Here is a 20,962-nt window from a genome sequence, read left to right on the forward strand (position 1 = left end):
ATATTTACATGCCAGATGCGCTAAAGATTCATATGCCTCCTCATGCTTTGGCCATCGTTCCAGAGGACATGCTTCCATGCTGATGACGTTTGTTAAAAAAATAATGTGTTTAATTAAATTTGTGACTGAACTTCTTGGAGGGGAGAACTGTATGTCTCCTGCTCTGTTTTACCCACATTCTGCCATATATTTCATGTTATAGCAGTCTCTGATGGTGACCCAGCACATGTTGTTCGTTTTAACTTTCACTGCAAATTTGACAAAACACAAAGAAGATAGCAATGTGAAATTTCTAAAGATAGCTACAGCACTCGATCCAAGATTAAAGAATCTGAAGTGCCTTCCCCCTGAGAGGGACGAGGTGTGGAGCATGCTTTCAGAAGTCTTAAAAGAGCAACACTGATGCAGAAACTACAGAACCCAAACCACCAAAAAAGAAAATCAACCTGCTGGTGGCATCTGACCCAGATGACGAAAATGAACATGCGTCGATCTGCACTATTTTGGATTGTTATCGAGCAGAACCCATCATCAGCATGGACGCATGTCCTCTGGAATAGTGGTTGAAGCATCAAGGGACATATGAATCTTCAGTGCATCTGGCATGTAAATATCTTGCAATGCCAGCTACAACAGTGCCATGCAAATACCTGTTCTCACTTTCAGGTGACATTGTAAACAAGAAGCATGCAGCATTATCTTCTGCAAATGTAAACAAACTTGTTTGTCTGAGCGATTGGCTGAACAAGAAGTAGGACTGATTGGACTTATAGACTCTAAAGTTTTACATTGTTTTATTTTTGAATGCAGGATTTTTTGGTACATAATTCTACATTTTTAAGTTCAACTTTCATGATCAAGAGATTGCACTACAGTACTTGTATTAGGTGAACTGAAAAATCTCTTTTATAGTGCAAGTATTTGTAATCAAAAATAAATATAAAGTGAGCACTGTACACTTTGTATTGTGTGTTGTAATTGAAATAAATATATTTGATATGTGGAAAACATCCAAAAATATTTTAATGATATTCTATTATTAACAGTGCGATTAATCGCACGATTAATTGCGATTACTTTTTTTAATTGCTTGAAAGCCCTAGTTTAAATTCATTCCTTACTACTTAAGGAATTGGTACTTCTAAACTAAGGTAGTTAGATTCGTACAATTTCACTGTGAAACTGGTGGTGCTGAAAAGTTATGAGAAAAGTCAGAAGAGTAGCAACAGCCACCTCCCCGGCCTCAAGGGTGTCTGTGAAGAGGAGCCTGCACAGACTGCTGGAAGGAGGTGAGTTTATCCAGCAGCCATTATCACATGCAGCGAAGAGGTGCGGGGAACTTGTTCACTGGGGATGGATGGAATTGCTTTATATTAGTGTGTGGTGGTCCATGTATTTTCTCTTGGGCTAGTAGGCTCAGGCCTGGTCTATGCTTAAATTAGATCATCCTAGCTACATTGTTCAGGACTGTGAAAATTTTCATGCCCTGAAAGACAGTTAGATCAACCTAACCCCACACTGTAGATGCAGCTAAGTCGACAAAGATTCTACCATTGACCTAGCTACTGCCTCTCAAAGAGGTGGATTAACTACATCTATAGAAAAACCCCTTCCATCAACTTAGGAAGCATCTATACTATGGCACTGCAGCAGCTGTAGTATAGACATGGCCTTCAGCCCTCAGCAAGGAGGAGTCAGGAAAGCTTTCAAGCCCTCTTGATGCTGTGTAAGTATTTACACAGTTAGACCTCTTTCCTCAACAGTGCCCTGCGTTGTTCGTGAGCTGCATTTTACTTTACACAGATTTATGTAACATTATAAGTTACTGTGACTTGCATTTTGCCAATGCAATAGCAATTACTCTAAGTAGACCTGGGAGTATGTTATTTTGGATAATTATAATTCCTCTCAATAGGACCTCTAACCACTATTTATTAATTTGTAACGTTCCTATTAGATTAGCACATATATGCGCTTTTTGGAAACAAATGAATAACGTCTAAAGAAAAAAATAGCTGTATAAACAAAGCATTTGAAAGATTTTAGTTATCTACTCACCTACTTTTATTTCTGTATTTCCATAATATTAGTTAATTGTCTTTAGTAATGCAAATCCCATTATAAAATGTAGGATACACTTCCTGCAGGCTTGTTTTTCAAATATAAGAACATGTTCTTCATTTTCAACAATTTTTTTTCCCCCACATAGTCATAGCAACAGAAATCTGAGGCTTCCATGTAGTCTTTAACTTGCCTTTATTGTAAACAAAAATCTGGCCAATATAATTCAGGGTAAAAACTAGGGCAGACTGTCTGGTAAACGAATACACAGTAATACTGAGAACAACAGATGCCTGGAAGGGACTGTCAGACTTGATTGCATTAAAGCAGCTCACTTTTTTTTTTTTTTTTTTTTTTTTAAAAGAATGAAGCTCCTATACTCATGAAATAATTCTTTCTAATCTGGAAGAGCATCAATGTAATTTTCCCTAATGCCATTTTTAAAAATTGTCTGCATTAGAAAACACAGTACTTACCTCTGCCCTTTTAAGCATTTCCCATTTATTTAGAATTTTCATTGCATAAATGCGTTCTGTGCTCTTCATTTTAACAACTGCAACCTGGAATAAGAATAATTTTGTTTAACAAAAACAAATGGAATTTAACAGTTTCAACACATTTTTTCAAACAGCTGATAAATGATGCAAAGTATTGTTTAATAAAATCAGATTACTGAAGAGTAAGTAATTAGTGACCAAGAGTCAGTGAACAACTCGCTGAACATATTGGTAAGTTATTTTTCCCTTCTAAGAAGGGAATTGTAAAAGCACATTACTACTCATTTACTTGACACACAGTATGCCAGGTGTGGTCAACAGTTCATGATCAAGTGGATGGGGGATGGTACAGGAGGAGCATGAAGTCTTATATGAAGATGTGTAGTAAAGCTACATTGTTTGCCAAGAACAAGCAATGTTTGTATACCATGCCTTTAGCCAATGAAAGAACATTTAAAAGGGCAGCCACAGAGAACAGAAAAACTGCTGCCCAAAGGGAAAACAAATTAGAAGCCAGCCAGAAACACACTGATATAACCAGACGCCTGATATTGGACAGCTTTTATACGCTGCATACGGACTTAAAAAAATGGAAGCAGAGTTAGTTAACATGTACACTATTTTATTTGAGTTGTACCACATATTCTACTTGTCAAAGACTTGCTTATGCTGCTCTGCCTTGGACAGTAGTGGTGTATTTGGCTGTATAACGGAGAGAGGGTGGAAGAGAACATTCTCCAGTACTGTACCTTACTACTATGGCAAACTATACACTGAGGCTATGTCTACACTAGGGAGTTTACAGCGGCACAGCTGTACCGATGCAGGGAGCTCTCCCGCCGACATAGCGCTGCGCACACTACCACTTGTGGCAGTGAAATGTATGTTGCTTAGGGGTGTGTTTTTTTCACACCCCCGAGAGACAAAGGTTTTGCCAACATAAGCGATAGTGTACACATGGCCTAAGATAAAGCAGCATGGTGTCTTTAAATTGCAGTGAAGGAATATAGTTCTATTTTGGAACTGTGAAGGCTACATTTTAGGCAGGGCTTGAAAAATCCACTTGCCCAGGGCTAATAAGAATCTTTCCTGGGCAAAAACCATCAACTTCTAAAAAACTTAAGCTTTCATTTCGGTGAAGAAAAAGTTTTAATTCTTATGGTTGCAAAGAAAATGTGATCCAAACGTCTAGTAATGCAGCGCCATCTTAAGTCTGCAGCCAAACTGCTTGAGTGCCTCTGCTGTTGCTGATCGCTTTCCTAGATTTCAGCAGCCTAAAAATTGACTTGTCAGTTTTCACTGTTGCTTTTCAGAACTCAGCAGGCAGCAGTGAAACTGACAAGAATCAGATCAAATACACTGCCACTGTTACTTGAAAAGACTGAGTAGCAGTGGAGGCAGGCACTGATGTTATTCACTGAGGAGGTTGAGTGGAAAATGAGGCTGGATAGAGCAGCTAAGAGAGACCACCCCTCACAAAACAGGAAACTGGAGGAGGGAGATTGAGTAGCAGAGAATCTCACTCACCATTCTAGCCAGAAGTTCTGGGTTGGGTGGCGGGGGGAGGGAGAGAGAGAGAGAGAGAGAGAGAGAATACACCTCCCATCCAGTATCCAGAAAGGGGTGGAGTGGGGATCTTCAAGATTAGCAGACACCAATTAGGCAGAGGGTGACATGGAAGATGAAGACCCTAAACAGAGTTCAGTGACACATACTGTTCTCTAAATGTCTACAAAGACAACTGGCTTGTGTAAATTCTAATTCTTACGCTACTGAACAATAAAAAAAATTATCTAGGTTTATGCCTCTTGTTATCTTGGACTTCTAGCCACCACCAAATTGTGGAGTGACTCACCCACTTTGCATTGCTATGTGCGGCTTTCTCTTATAAAGAATGGGGATTTCATACCTCTAAGTAGATAGTCACATCAAATTAGTTTCCTTTCATTTTATTTCATAATTGCTACTATGGGAGTACTTGATCTTCTGCTCTCTCTCCTTCCCATAAACTTCATGGATATCTAGAATCTATCCATTTTAGCACTACTATGTAAACAATGAATGAATCTTCACATCACCCTCCTATGAACAAGTAAGTAATATTCTCATTTTACAGATCAGGAAGATGAAGCACAGAGAGTCTACACAAGTTTCTCAAGTTCATACAGGAATCATAGCCAGGAACAGACTCTAAACCTCACAAAACCCAGCCCTATACTTCAACCAACAAGCCATGTTTGAGCGTTTTTTTTTTGTTTTTTGTTTTTTTTGGTATTTGTCTCTCAAGAGTGCACGAAAACAGGATCTCTGAGGCACACATATAAGCCAACTGTACAGTTGCATTGTGAGCTAGGACTCTGATATTATTTGTACTAATTTTGTAGTACATTTTCCTTCAAAATGGTTTTATCTGAAATAAAGCTCTGCTCCACTTGTACTGGAATAAAGAACAAGATAAATCTATACAGCTGAGAGAATGTTTTTAGACTTCAGTAAAAGCAGGCACTTTGCTTCCAAAGTCCTAGCTAAAAAAAGCCTCATCTTGTGACTCCATCTTCAAGAAGCAATTTGAGCTTTGAGGATTTCAGGTCTGAAATGAAAATAAGGTAGACTATTAAGCCAAGTTCCTTGCTGACTTTCACCCTGTTTCATCCCATTTAATTAAATGGGTTGTAAATCAAAGCAAAATTTGGCTCTAAGCACATTGCGGAACCCTCCCCATTACTGAACTCTATCCATTATTGTCTAAGGTTGAGCACGTGTCGTTGTAGCCATGTTGGTCTCAGGATATTGAAGAGGTAAAGTAACATCTTTTACTGGACCAACTTCTGTTGGTGAAAGAGAAGCTTTCAAGTTATACAGAGCTATTCTTCAGATAAAAAAAGATTAGCTCTTTCACCAACAAAAGTTGTTCCAACAAAAGATATTACCTCACCCACCTTGTCTTTCTAAGGTTAAGCATATCAGGTAAAACAAGGTATGAACTTGCAAGTAACCCTCTTGTAAACTGTTTTAATGTCATTTTTACGGTCTAAATAAAAGTGTAAGAAATGAGCAGAGACTTCACTGAAAGTAAGTAAAGGCTTACAAATTTGATTGACTGGGCTTCCAGAGAATCTAGAGATTGATAATAAAGACACTCTGCTGGATAGCTTATCGATATTTGGATGTTCAACCTTTTGTAAAGCATGCTAGCATTAAGTCAATGCAAAGGCAAAAGACAATTTGCTACATCATCTACAGTACTTACTGTATATCAAACCTTCAGAAAAAAATTTAAGCAACCAGAGTTTTAGGAAACCAGAGTTCTAAGGGACAAAAACTGCTATTTACTCAGATAACACTTCCCTGATGTTAAAGAGAAGATTGTAAAATTATCTAGAAAGCCTTGGTGCATAACACCAAATCTGGTGATTTTTATATCAAGCACAGCTATTGGTAATTGTGTTAGTTAAAAGTTCATCTCAGGTTTCAAACAGAAACTTTTTTTTAATCTGAGCAAAATCCAGGGACTCTTTGGTGTAAGTGATGTTTGTAAAAGAAGGAAGATGCAAATGAGTCCAGATGTCATGCAGTGCGTGTGTGCTGCATATTTTCCTTTTAAAAGTGTACAAGTTATACACCACTTTTACCTATCAGAACCAAACATGAGATGATATAAACATGCTGTTAGAGTCTTAATTTATTCAGTTATGAATTTGGTAACTCTTATTGTTCTAGTTACAGCTGCTGTAGATAAGGTAAGCTTGATAGTAGTTTGTGTGCTTCATTATGTTGGTAGGGGTATCCTAGGTATTGATTACTGAAACAAACTTGCTTTATGAACTAGAACTGCCCTAGTATTCTCAGAAGAGGAGTTTCTGTGAGTTAATGCTAAACTGAGTGCCAGTGCTCCACCTGGACAGAGGTCTGTCTACTTAGACCAGCTTTTATCTATTCAGATAAGTTGTTAATTAGGTATATTTTAAAATTAAAATAGAGTTACTAAAAATGGCTTTGTTGGGGTTCATTTTTATTGTCTCAATTTACATAGAAAAAAAATCAAGTTCGATTTTTTTTCTAACGGTCCACCCTTTACATTTCCTTGGGATCTGAAGCTCACAGTAAGTTCTTTCCATTTTGCACATCATTACCAGCAATAAAGGTTCTGCAAACCAGTTTGGCCCTCAACACCACCTAAGTTATCCAATTGCCTTCAGTGGGGTTGCACATACATAGGTGACTAAGTGGAACTACAAAGAATTGTCTATTTAGGCTTTTATAACATGCCTATCACCATAGTAACTTCACACTTGGATCCAACAATAACAGGCACTGAAGAAAACCCTAAAATAGTATTAAGTGCCTTAGAAATATTTTTAAATTGAAACACTGTCTCCATTCCCATGTAAGAGTAAATTGCTTGTTTTGATATTTTTGTTAAGACCTTATTGTGGGAAAGCAAAGTCAATTCAATGTTTTGCATCATATTCTGAATTCAATGAAGCTAATGACCATTCATAGCTCTTATGGTAGTCAGCTCCTGATCCAACCCCTGAAGAAATTCAGTCTCTCGTGCTAATGATTTTTCTCTCTATTGCTCAACAGTTCAGGAGGGAAGGTAGCCCTGCAGGTAGCTAGGGCCAATCCCATGGAAAGTTCTGAACAGACCTTTAATAGAATCCTGTACCTTTTTTCAGGATGTATGACTATTTTTAGATATGATACACAAAGAAACAGAATCTAGTTCGCTCTCTCCTGGCTGTGTTGACAATGCACTACCAACAAGCACAAGAAGTGTTGGCTCTTATTTGTCCTTGAAGTGACCAGACATGATTGAATACTCACAAGAAACAAAATGTGTTCACATTCTATGCACTTTTCAGAGTATAACTGCCCTCTTAGTCAACCCATCCCTGATTCTGAATCATATTAGTGCCTGGAAATCTATGTTTAATCATAAAGTGGGCACAATGGACTCCTTTTGTTTTCTCTCTCATTATAGCTTGTTAGTAATTCACAAATATGTTCCATTCTGCGGACAGTAACGGTGTATGTGGGGGATGGGAGGTTAAATGTATTGATTAGATTGATTGCCCGAGCATAGTAAGCAGAGGGATAGGTATTACTATAAATTACTAATAAAATTCTGTCTGTGTTGTAATAGTATTGCTATGAAAAGGTGTTTCTAAAGCACCTATCGTATCTAGACAGGGCACGTGATTAAGGATTTTAGCTATTCTTGTGCAAAGCAGGCCCAAACTGTTCCACCCTTCCGTTCTATACATAGTTACTATTTCCCAGAAAACTAGAGCATTGCCTTTGCATGCAAAAATCCTTAGTAATGATCAAGGGAAGGAAAGTAATAGTTTCTAAACTGTATTTGCCAGCTTTCCATGAGATGTCAACTGCCAAACATCCTCTCCTCTTGAGAGAGTTACCCAACACCCATATTTAAAGAGTTATTCTTTAAAAATAATTGTTTATGTTGTTAATTGTTTGAGTATATATTTTTTCACACTGAAACATACAAATACAGTGTAATATATGTGCATAGCTCTTTATAGCAAATAAGAAACCCACTAAGGGATTCTTGGGGGAAAAAAATATAGGAAAGTTACATAGTTGTGTAAGCAATTCGGAATGCTGAAGAGTTCAAATTTTTAGTCATCTAACAGGAATCTATAAAACTCATTTTTGTTCAGTTCTATGACAGAAAAAATTTCAAATGTACAAATTCACAACTGGATTGAAAAAGCTATTCTTGGCAAAATTTAAAAAAATGCTTAAGTCCCATTGACTTTCAATGAGGCTTACATTTCTAAGTACTTATGTCACTTCCGATAATGGGACTTGGTGTCAGCAGCACACCTGGCTCCAGGCCTGGTCACTAGGCAACCCAACAAGCTCAGCTGGTCCCAATGAGCCTTCTCCAAATGATCATGCTTCCTAATTGGGCAGGAGATTTCTACAGCTGCTATGCAGGCCTGGGCTTAGCCATCTGGAGGTCCCTTCTGGAATGACAATAGCAGAAGCCCAGCTCACCCTTGAGGACTTAGTTGGGACCTTACAGGAATTGCAGGCTCAGACTACGTCACTTTGAGATCAAAATGCAGTCCTGCAGGCTCAGGTGGGGTCCATGAAATGCAGGCCCAGGCTATCGCAATACAGGACAGGAATGCTGCCCTCCAAGCCCAGGTACAAGACCAGGCAGCAGCTGTGGCCGCCCCCCCAGGCCTCACATCTACTGTCCATTAGCCCAAGGTCCCGCTCCTGACAAGTTCACTGGGGACCGCGCCAAATTCCACAGATTCTTGAATCAATGTCACCTGCTGTTTGTACGGCACCTGCTATCATACCCCACAGATCGGTCCAGACTAGGATTCGTGATTGCCCTACTTACTGGAGAGGCCTAGGCATGGGCTTCCCCAGTACTGGAGGGGTCTAGCCCTCTTCTCAAACACCTCAAGGAATCTGACCAGGCAATGGCATGCATTTTTGACAACCCTGTGTCAGTCACTGGGCATTAAATCAAATCACTGTACACAACCAATATCCCCTTCACTGAGCTCTTGGAAAGACTCTGATTAGCCTGTGTCTTCATGAAAAATCAGATGTGCATAGAGCATATGACTTGGTTAGAATCCAGCAGGGGGACGAGCTCCAATCCAGGTATGGCCATTTTGGATGTCTGGACTCTGTAACGTGCCCACTAACTTCCAACGTTTCATAAACAGCATTGTCAGGGATATCCCTGACTAGCTTATGATCATCTACCTAGATGACATTCATCTTCTCTGAAAATCAAGAACTCCATGACCATCACATATATAGCTTTAGATCAGCTTCCCCAGAATCAACTCTGCACCAAGCCTGAAGAGCATGAATTTCACAAGGACTGCCTGATCGTTCCCTTAACATACCTCCTCAAGAAGAGAGCCAAATTCGCCTGGTCAGCCAACGTGCAGACTGCGTTTTATCACCTGAAAGGAGTCTTCACATCCACTCCTATCCTAAACCACCCAGACCCCACTTGGGCCTTCATCACAAACTGATGCCTCACACTTTGCAATGGGTGCAGTCTTTTCTCAATTCACTGGTCCCCACCACCTACTTCACCCCTGTGCCCTTTTCTCCCAGAAACTGACGCCCACAGAGGAAAAAATATGACACTAGAACAAGATCTCCTGACTATAAGGGCTGCCTTTGAGGAGCTGCATGCCTCCTTGAAGTGGCCCGTGCCCGTCTATGTGCAGACCAATCACAAAAACCTAGAGCACCTAAGACAGCTTAACAGTTAAGCCAATGCCAGATCCATTGGGTGCCTTTTCAATCCAGATTCAATTTTACAATCACCTATCGCTTGTGGACTAAGAATGGGAAAGCAGATCTGTCCCACAAGGGTGAGCACCACAAAGTAGAGGGAGAAGGTCTTTCAACTGTTATCAAACCCTCCTAGTTTATCAGAGGAACCGGCGAGGGCCATCTGAGGATCACCATCTGCTCTCTGCTCCCCAGCAACTCACTGGCAGCACCAATCTGCCAGTCCCTGGAAAACGCGGGAACCTCCCTTGGGCCAAGCTTCCTTTTACAGCAAGGTCTCCTCTACCATGGGGATAGCTTTTACATTCCTGAAGGAAAGCCCCAACTCCAAGTATTGAGGCTGTGCCACAACTCCCTCATGGCAGGACATTTTTGAGCAGTTTAAGACCGGGAACCTGATTTCCAGGTATTTCTGGTGGCCAACCTTATGAAAAGACATCAAGGACTACATTAGGATGTGTGATCTCTGTGCCCACGCTAAAAGACCATACAAGACCAGTTGGCTTTCTCCATTCTCTTCCCACACCTACATGTCCTTAGGCACTCGGTGGTCCTGACAGCTGTGGACTTCCTGACAAAAATGACCCATTTGAACCCCGCTGAATGCTTCCATCAGCCTGTGAAACAGCACACCAATTCTTGGAACATGCCCACATGCCTAAACACAATTTCTAATCAGGGTGCCCAATTTGTTTCCTGGTTCTGACAGGTCTTTCTCCACCTTCTTGGCATCAAGACCCTCATTTCAACTTCCTTCCTCCCTCAGACTTCCTCTGAACCAAAGTGTCAACCAGACACTGGAACAGTATCTCTGATGTTTTCTGAATTTTCACCAACATGACTGGGTTCCCCTATTGCCAGGCCAAATTCACTTACAATATTGCAACCCACATCTCCACCCGGCAAAGCCCATTCCTTATAAACTTTGATTTTCAACCTTGGTTTCACCCTGAACTATGAGAAGGCTCCCCTGTTCCAGCAGCCACACACTGGGTCTTCCATCTCCAACAAATTCATCAGGAGCTCATGGAGTATTTAGTGGCTGCCAAGGAGTCTCAATACAGCTATGCTGATAGACATCAGCAAGTAGCCCTGGACTTAAACATAGGTGATAAGATGGGGCTTCCTGCCCAAAACTTGGTCAACCCGTCCCTCTGCCAACCTCGACCATAAGTGCCTCGACCCCTCTCAGATGACCCAGAAAATAAATCCAGTGAGTTCAGCTCCCAAAGTCCCTCAAGAGCTACTCAGTCTTTCATGTCATCTTTCCCAAACCACTGCCCAACAACCCCTTCCTCAGACAGATGGATCCACTGCCACCATCCATAATGGCCATAGGGCAGGAATAATGTGGGGTCCATCAAATCTTCGATTCCCAACAGGTCAGAGGTAAGATCCAGTACTTAGTGGATTGCAAGGAGTACAGGCCAGAGGAGCAATCCTGGAAGACCACACAAAACATCCATGCCCACATCCTGTTACAGGAATTTCACCAAGAGTATCATGACAAACCAGAGCCAAGAGCCCCTAGAAGAAGCTCTAGGGGAGAGGGTGCTATCAGGAGAACAGCTAGCTCCCAGCACGGTTGCTAGGCAACCCAGCAAGTTCAGTTGGGCCCAGTGAGCCGGCTCCAAAGAGTCATGCTTCCTGATCAGGCAGGAGAGCCTGCGACCTGCTACTTGAGCTTGCAGTGGCAGCTGCACAGCTGCTGCTCAACGCGTACCACACCCACAGCTGTGCTTGCCCTGCTCCTGCTTCCAACCCTAGCTCCGGTCCCATTCCAGCCATGCCTCTTGTCTGCTCCAGTCCAGTCTTTGCCCCCCATTTCTGCTCCTGTTCTTGAATCCAGTTCAGACCTTTGGCTTGGCTTCTCGACCCCGACTTCAGCTTCAACCTCAGCCTGGTACCTAACTCCTGGATCTACACTTGCCACTTCTCTGAACTGCCACTGCAACAACCACAGAAGGTCCAGCTGTACCTATTAAGTAGGCTGCCCACACCCTAGTAGCTTATGCTTGGGTTCCTAAATGGGGCACTTTTTAAACTTTTACCTTCTGTTATTATGAGAGTGATTCTTTTTCCTTTAAAGTCAATGGCAAAATTCCTATTGGCTGCAGTAGTGCAGGATCAGACTATTTCTTCATTGCTAAAAATATCACAAAACAAAGTTTAGTTGTACAGCCGCCTCAGTACTAATATGTGACCTGCATTAACTTTAAGGAGAGTCACATGTACAATCAGAGAAGAAAAGTTCCTAAAGAGATACACACACTACTGAAAAGAAAGCCAGATATGAAGCATGCACAGGACTGGATTAAGGCTATTTAGAGCCACAGACACACCCCTCACAGGGCTGCCACATATGCCCTCCTGGGGATGGTAGTGGCCATCCACACAAGAGCCATCTAAGGGGTTAGCGTCAGGCCCTTCATGCAGGCTGGGCCCACACTCCTCTCTAGAGCACTGCTTCCTATTTCAAGTGGTCTGAGGTCTGTCCCACAGAAGCCTCAGCCCCATGCATCCCTCTGTGCAGGGTTGTCTGCCTACCACCCACCACCCCAGCAAAGCCAGAATAATAATAGTGATGATAGTGGCAGGCCTCCCACTAACCCATACACTCTCCTCTGTTGGGTGGTCTTGGCAGCTCCCCCCCGAGAACAGCAGATAGGAATGAGGCAGTTAGCACCTCTTACAATTACTGTTTCAGACTATGTGCAAACTCAGGAAGTCATCATTACTGCATCAGTTACACATTTTAAAGGTTTTCTTCACAACAAGAGCAAGAAACATTTTTTAAAATGAAATTACAGGATTTAAGAACCCAGGGACCTAAACTTGTACCTATAGTGGACGTATGCATTCAATTTGACTCTGAATGGACAGTAACTGTTTGTTTAGCTTATACAGAAAGGAGAATAGATAGCCAGTGGGAATCACTGAAAACTTGTTTCTTATTTCTAAAAATTCTTAACTTCCTATTAGCTTTAACCATCCTCTCACTTTCCCATCTCTCATTCATTACATGAATTTTCAACCTGGGTCCCATGAACAGGTGTCAGTAAATGGCAACCACCCTGGCCATTTCTATATTGCTAGAAAGATCTTTCTAAATTGACAGGAAGATCTTGGCTACCTGGGAAGAAGAGGAAGGAAAAGGAATGTCAGTATAGTACAAGTTGGGAACCATTGATTTACTACATCAGCTTGTTGTATCGTGCCTTAAATTAGGCATCAATTCTGTCTCTGTGCAGGCAAACCCACGTGGCGTCTAATTTAGCCTGAATACACTCTGAAGCAGGGACCACGGCTTCCTTTGTTTGCATAATGTCTAGAAAAATGCCTGACTCCATTGTCTAACATTAAGACAAACTGTATAAAATCACCAGCTTTGAAGCAAATGCTCAAATGTTCCTGTGTAAAACTATAGCAACTGATAGTTTTCAGAAGTGTTTTGAAAAATTTTAAAAGTGGATATATCCACATTTGATATTGAACAGAGTAGAATTCAATTTTCAGCCATTTTTTTTATTTTAAGTCGTTTGTTTAGCTATTCAGCTTTTTTAACGTAAACATCTTTTCCTTCCTGATTAGTGTCATGTCCAGTAACTGCTGACAAAAAATATAGATCAGAGCATGGTTTTAATTAGATTCTTCTTACACTCTTACATGCCTTATATATCATTTTACAGCATCTAGGATTTTCTTATTTTAACGCTAACTAATTATTTACACCGATGTCAGAGGAATTAACTCTGTGTATTCCCTGGATTCCAATCAACTCGTTTCTAACAAAGTTCCCATAGTATGTACATAGTTTATAGGAGCAATAATATTCAAATTCAGTTAAAATTGAGATTTCCAGCATGTTGCTTTACACAGGACTTGGGTAGTGTGGCATCTGATCTATCTTAGCAAACAAGAGAGTCTATTTACTCTTGCATGGAGCTCCAACTTCTGTCTTTGACTACCGTCCTGTTTTATGATGGTCATCATAATATCTAGCACTTACTTAATAGTACACAGGGCTGAAGGATCCATTCGCCAGTGACAAGCATGAAGTATTCCATAGAAACTGGAGGGAGCTTAAGGCTTCAATTTTGAACACAAAAAATGCAAACTTTTCATTTAAACAAGTTTCTGTGATTGTGAAGGCAACCTTCCAAATACAAGAATATAAACCCACTGCAGTATTGTCTTCTTGAGTTTGTAGACAGATACCTAACTCCACTGCCTCTGTGGCTTCTCATAGCTCTGACAAGCAGCTAAATGAAATTAAGATTGTCACTGCTGCTACTCAGGAACTTGTGGGCAGTAACATGAAAAACTATACAGATGCATACAGTCCAGTTTCACATTCTTATTGTTTAGGAAAGCTCTAAGTGACAGCATAGGCAGATATTGGAGACTACATTAATGGAGACTAAAAACCCAAAATATGAGGCTGGAAAAACAACAGAGTAGCAAAAAAGCTCTGTCCTATCCTTCCTCACAGGAGACTTTAGAGAGGGAAAAGAAAGCTCCTTTGCCCCTACCTGAGCTAAATGGGGATAGAGATTCAAAGGTATCAAACACACACATTATACAATATATTTTACCAATAACTAACATTGTTCAAAGTATCTAACAATGAATTGCAAAGACTACTTACCTCGCCAAATGCACCTCTTCCAATTACTTTTATAATTTCAAAGTCATCTCGATGAAGTTGCATTTCCTTCACCAATTGTGTAAATGGTTTTGCTGTTAAAAAAGTAAAAATTAAAATTAACACATGGAAGTATACTTTTTCCTAATATCCAACCTAGACCTCCCCCACTGCAACTTGAGACCACTGCTCCTTGTTCTGTCATCTGCCATCACTGAGAACAGCTGAGCTACATCCCCCCCTCACTCTTCTCTTCTGCAGACTTAAGGCTTGTCTACACTTACCAGGGGATCGAAGCATGATGATTAATGCATCGGTGGCCAATTTAGCAGGTCTAGTGAAGACCTGCTAAATCAACCGCAGATCGCTCTCCCGTAGACTCCTGTACTCCACCTGAACGAGAAGCACAAGGGGAGCCAACGGGAGAGTGTCTCCCATTGGCATAGCACAGTGTGGACCCCGTGGTAAGTAGACAAGGCCTAAATAAGCCCAGTTCCCCCAGCCTCTCCACATAAGTCATGTGCCCCAGCCCCCTAATCATTTTCGTTACCCTCCGCTGGACTCTCTCCAATTTGTCCACATCCTTTCTGTAGTGGGGGGGACCCCAAAACTGGACACAATACTCCAGATGTGGCCTCACCAGTGTCGAATAGAGGGGAATAATCACTTCCCTTGATCTGCTGCCAATGTTCCTACTAATGCAGCCCAATATGCCGTTAGCCTTCTTGGCAACAAGGGCACACAGTTGACTCATATCAAGCTTCTCATCCACTGTAACTCCTAGGTCCTTTTCTGCAGAATTGTTGCCTAGCCACTCGGTCCCCAGCCTGTAGCAGTGCATGGGATTCTTCTGTCTTAAGTGCAGGACTCTGCACTTGTCCTTGCTGAACCTCATCAGATTTCTTTTGGCCAAATCCTCCAATTTGTCTAGGTCACTCTGGACCCTATCCCTACCCTCCAGTATATCTACCTCTTCCCCCAGCTTAGTGTCATCCGCAAACTTGCTGAAGGTGCAATCCATCCCATCATCCAGATCATTAATGACGATGTTGAACAAAACCGGCCCCAGGACCGAACCCTGGGGCACTCCGCTTGATACTGGCTGCCAACTAGACATCAAGCCATTGATCACTACCCACTGAGCTCGACAATCTAGCCAGCTTTCTATCCACCTTATAGTCCATTCATCCAATCCATACTACTTTAACTTGCTGGCAAGAATACTGTGGAAGACAGTAACAAAAGCTTTGCTAAAGTCAAGGTATATCACGTCCACCGCTTTCCCCATATCCACAGAGCCAGTTGTCTCATCATAGAAGGCAATCAGGTTGGTCAGGCATGAATTGGTGAATTCATGTTGACTGTTCCTAATCACCTTCCCCTCCTCCAAGTGCTTCAAAATGGATTCCTTGAGGACCTGCTCTATGATTTTTCCAGGGACTGAGGTGAAGTTGACCAATCTGTAGTTCCCCAGATTTTCCTTCTTCCCTTTTTTAAAAAAAAGACAGGCACTATATTTGCCTTTTCCAATCATCTGGGACCTGCCCTGATCGCCACGAGTTTTCAAAGATAATGGCTAATGGCTTTGAAATCACATCATCCAACGCCCTCTGCACCCTTGGATGCATTAGATCTGGACCCATGAACTTGTGCAGCCAACGCCCTCTGCACCCTTGGATGCATTAGATCTGGACCCATGAACTTGTGCACACCCAGCTTTTCTAAAATAGTCCTTAACCTGTTCTTTCACCACTGAGGGCTGCTCACCCCCTCCGCATACTGTGCTGCCCAGTGCAGCAGTCTGGGAGCTAACCTTGTCTGTGAAGACTGAGGAAAAAAAAGCATTGAGTACTTCAGCTTTTTCCACATCATCTGTCCTAGGCTGCCTCCCCCATTCAGTAAGGGTCCCACACTTTCCCTGACCACCTTCTTGTTGCTAACATACTTTGCTCTATTATAACTATTTAATCAGATATTTCTTGTTTGTGCAAAAAAAGAAATGTAGCTTGAATAAATGAAATGCATTTTCAGATGCTGTGAACGTGGGGGTGTGGTTTAAGTTATTCAGAGTTGGTAAATTCCTAAGTAGATTCAAAGTAGCAACTTTTGAGAACTGATTCAGCAAGGTACACCACACAAATATTAGCAGCAAACTAAAAGGTAATTTTTTTAAAATTACTAATCTAATTTTAAATTTCAAATCCATCTAAAGAATTTTTCCACATTTTCAGTTATAGAAGAATATATTTCCATTTTCTCCTTTACACAAAGTATGGTGGAGTATTGTGTGAAGAGAAAATTAAAATTCTGTCTCAAACCTATACTTTCTGTGACATGAAAGTATGTGCCTATCTAAAACAAGGATCTTGTAACAAAGTTTCAGAAGCAATATTCAATTTACAATAGTAACATCCTTGGCTGAACTTAACCTCACCTGCCTGCTTCTTCACAACACTCCTTATACCATCCACCTAGGTTTATTTCTCTACGTGTGCTTGGCACTGTGAAAGACAAGTAGAAAGCCCTTTTCCAGAGGAGTTTATAGAAAGAAATAGGACACAAATCAGAGTTACACCAGGCAATACAAAGGATGTTTCCGTCTTTGGGCCTTTCGTTGATATATGGTAGGGGCAGGGAGTGGAGTGTTTTTGAAGGGGAAGAATGAAGAGGATAAGGAAACATTTTTACTTAAACTCCCTTAACTTTTCTTCATTCTTGACTTCAAGAATGTAGGTTCCAGTTTGCCCTCACTGCACCCTTTCAAAAGGAACAACATTCCTGTGATATTGCTACTAGTATAGTACTCAGACAGGTTTAACAAGTTACTGTATGTATACATGTATCCAGGTATTGAAAAATGTATCCGCCATCTGGGAGCCAGAGACCAGCTTACTATTCAGGGTGAAAAATACCTGCTCCTCCTCATTCCTTCTCGCCCATCTACTCCTTCTGCAATTTAAAGAAATAAACCTGTACTGTATTTAATTGTATAATGCCAATCAGACCTCCATTTTACAAAATGTAACTTTCTTTTATTTCTTTCCTGACTTCACTCTTTTGGTTTTTTCTTTCTAATCACAGAATGTGGTATATCTTTTTCTGTGATTTTATCTTATGTTCTCTCTCTTCCTCTACCCCATATATCACTTTCTTTCCCTATATTGTGTTCTCTGCTGCCCACTCCCATATCCCCCCCTTATTTTCTGACTGTCCAACCTCCCCCACAACCCACCTCTCATATACACAAACACCCTATTCTGCTTTTCTGATTGATCCCACAATGTTTTTCATACACCATGCGCTGTCCTCCATCCACTCAATCATATACTGTATAAGTCTTGAAAAAAATGTATCAGACAGCTAGAGCTAAAGCACTAATCTAATGCACTAGATACCGAATCACGTAAGGAAAAATAATTGTTAGGGGACAAATAAATCACATGGGAGCTGGAAACACAACAGTATGTGGGGAAAATTGCAGATGTGTCAAATTTTTTACTTGGGACTGGCTCATGGAGTTTCAGAGATAAAGTGCACTGCATAAGAAGCCTTTCATCACTTTCACTTTATTCAATGGCAGTGGTGCTCAATGGAGAAATGTATAAATTTTAAAAAGATTTATCTTCTTCTCAGTTTCAGACCCCAAGTTTTTAGATTTAAGTTTGTTTTGGAAAAAGAAACAATTATAATGGGACCTGGAACAAGATGATGTATAGTGGTCGAGGACTATAGGAAGCAATAATATGGCATTCCTGGCTCCATTAAACTAAGGCTATGGCTACACTACGAGGCTTTTAGCGACACAGCTGTGCCGCTACAGCCGTACCTCTAAAAGGAGCGCAGTATAGCTGCTGATTGTCAGCAGGAGAGAGCTCTCTCCTGCTGAGAAAACACTTCCAGGCCCCATGAGCAGCAGCAGCTTTGTAAGCGCTGTTCACACCAGAGCTGTTCCATCGGTAAAACTTTTGTGGTTCGATAAAAGTTTTGCCGACGAAGTGCCAGTGTAAACAAACCCTAGGAAAACCTAAAGGGCATAAAGGTTTGATGCAACCTCACAATGCTTAATCAATATGGACACTTCACACACACACTTCAGTTTGTGAGCATATAACTTAACACAAGAAGGACTGAACAAGAAAGTTTGCATTATTATAATTAAGTGCTAGACAGAGAAAATTTTGACACCTACTAGCTTATGGCAACTATAGAAGGAAGAAACTTCCACCCCCAACCCTGATCAGATTCTAGACATCAGCTCTCTCCAACATGGCTGCTGAAGAATGGTGGCAGGATGTTCCATTTTTCACATCTGCTTTTGGCTAGTCAATATTCAATGCCTTTGGAACTTACCATCAATTGCTAGAGAATGGGGAAGCCCCCTAGTTCTCCAATCTCCACACCTCATAAAATACCTCCCCATTCTCCTCAATCCTTGCCTGGCTGCTTGTAAAAAAGGCCTTCCTCCACACTTCTATACTATCCATATTTCAGGGAGAAAAGCCTTGGGGGAGGGGGAAAAGTGTGTCCTCCATGAGAGTTCTACCTACTTGTACTGCTGACAGTTTTTCCCAAACAGCACAAGTATGAAGTTTAGAAGGATTCTCAGTTGTCTTCCCATAAGACACTGAGCAGCAATTATAGGGCCAGAAAAGATTTCCAAGCATATAGTGGGGAGCACCTTCCAAAGGTAAAGTGGCAGTATGATCAGCTATAAGAGTTTTATGTCTACCTGTTCTATTCTGCACAGCATTTGTGAAGGCAAGGTGCTTAACAGACTGAACTGAGGCAGCCAGCGAGCCTTGCTGCAAACCACACACAGCTACAGAGTGATGCTGTGATTGTTGGGGATGCCGCCTGCACCAAGTGTGCAAGCCAAATCAAAGATGCTTTGTATTCAGATTTCAAAAACACAGAGTGGAATGGAGGTTGATTGAAGCCTGAAAGAGGCACAGTGAAATATTAGCATTTGATGCTTATTGTTTCTTTAGCTGGTGGTGGTTGGAGGCAGCGAACTGGATCTGTCCTCCTATAACAGTGTTTACATTTATCATGGCTTTATATTTGTGATTTTTGGTGCAGACATTATGAGCAGAACTAGTGTCTTTTTTTCTATTAGCTTTTTATTAATTTTTTAAAATATACAGATACAGAGAGAAAATAAACTATACATCAGCTTCCCATAATATATTAACCACTTGCTACCTAAGTTTAGTGATACTTGAAACATGGATATAATATGGTTAAAATATAAATCTATTTGTATAAACTGTATTACACAATTTACAAAAACAAAATGTATCAAAATCTAATTGAAGTAAAATTTAAAAAAAATAGACGCAAAATTCAGGAGGGGTGTAGAGACAGGGAGGGAAGGAAGCGGTCAGAGAGGAGGGAGAGACAAGGAGGAGTCCCCTGGATTTAATAAGATCATTCAGATACTTCTAGAAAAGCATGCCATACCTGAGAATTTCTCTTTGGTATTTCTGTTACAGTCAGTATACAATTCGTTCCATGGTGGCCAAGCCTAGGATGTCTATAGTCCTAAATTGTTCGGTAGTTTTTTGGATGTCCATTTTTATAGTACTAGTCTTTTAGCGATCAGTGCTCTGGTAAGCCAAAGTTTTTCAAATTTATTCAGCTTCCAACTAACATCCACTAGGTTTAAAATTACATGTTTAGCTTGTATCACAATTTTATTTGATAGGAAAATTGTAACTGCAATTAAGTTCTACCCAAAACATACTGTTATAGGAGCATTCCCAGAGCATATGGGTTAATCTAGCACTGTGACTCAGCAGGTGCTAGCATTTGTCTGATTTAGTGGCACCTGTTTTGAATAGTCAGAGGGGGGTCCAATGATTTTCTGCTGGATTAATCTTAAATGGAGGCCCAAGGAACAGGACGGATCTTGAGGGTAAATCCAAGCATGCCTGATGATCTGTAAACATGCAGAAAAATGCTAAACACACAACTTTATTTAAACACTCCAAACATACAGGCCTGCTGAAATAGGTAATGATGCAAAACCCCACATAAAAACAAGACATGGTTGCTGAACCACAGGGACAGGAAGCAACTGGCCTAGGATTTCTTTGTTTGGCTGTTCGAAGGATGGAGTGCGTCACGGGAATACATAAGAGGAAGCAGGTGAATATCAGGCAGTCCATTACGGGCTACTACTATTACACCACTATGCTGAGGAGCTGGTAACTGATGAACAAGTACGGGGCCTATGAATAGGATAATACAAGTTGCCTTTGGTCTTGCACGTACTTCCTCAGAAGTTTACAGTGAACTCTTGTTCTTGCGGCTGTATTCGGCTACCATGATGGATATAGTCTGCCATTGCTTGAGTCTTCTTCACTAAGTCGACATTCAAAAAAAGTTCAGTTTGATCTTCACAAAGTAAATCTGTTAGCATCCCTTTGCAGGGTCCTCTGAAGGCAGACACACAAAT

The 20,962-nt window shown here is 41.1% G+C and overlaps 1 protein-coding gene across 4 annotated transcripts in view; it reads right to left on the reverse strand.

Annotated features, from left to right (window-relative positions):
• The window catches only part of CDC42BPB (CDC42 binding protein kinase beta), a 121,032-nt gene that overhangs the window by 67,211 nt on the left and 32,859 nt on the right, over positions 1-20,962 (reverse strand). For all 4 annotated transcript variants that reach the window (XM_054028080.1, XM_054028079.1, XM_054028078.1 and 1 more), the window contains exons 2-3: positions 14,509-14,600; positions 2,538-2,621 (exon numbers count right to left, since the gene is read on the reverse strand). In XM_054028080.1, the coding sequence (XP_053884055.1) occupies positions 2,538-2,621; positions 14,509-14,600 (176 nt within the window). The remainder of the gene's footprint in view (positions 1-2,537; positions 2,622-14,508; positions 14,601-20,962) is intronic.

This window comes from Malaclemys terrapin, chromosome 4, assembly GCF_027887155.1.
Source record: "Malaclemys terrapin pileata isolate rMalTer1 chromosome 4, rMalTer1.hap1, whole genome shotgun sequence".
Classification (NCBI taxonomy): domain Eukaryota; kingdom Metazoa; phylum Chordata; order Testudines; family Emydidae; genus Malaclemys; species Malaclemys terrapin.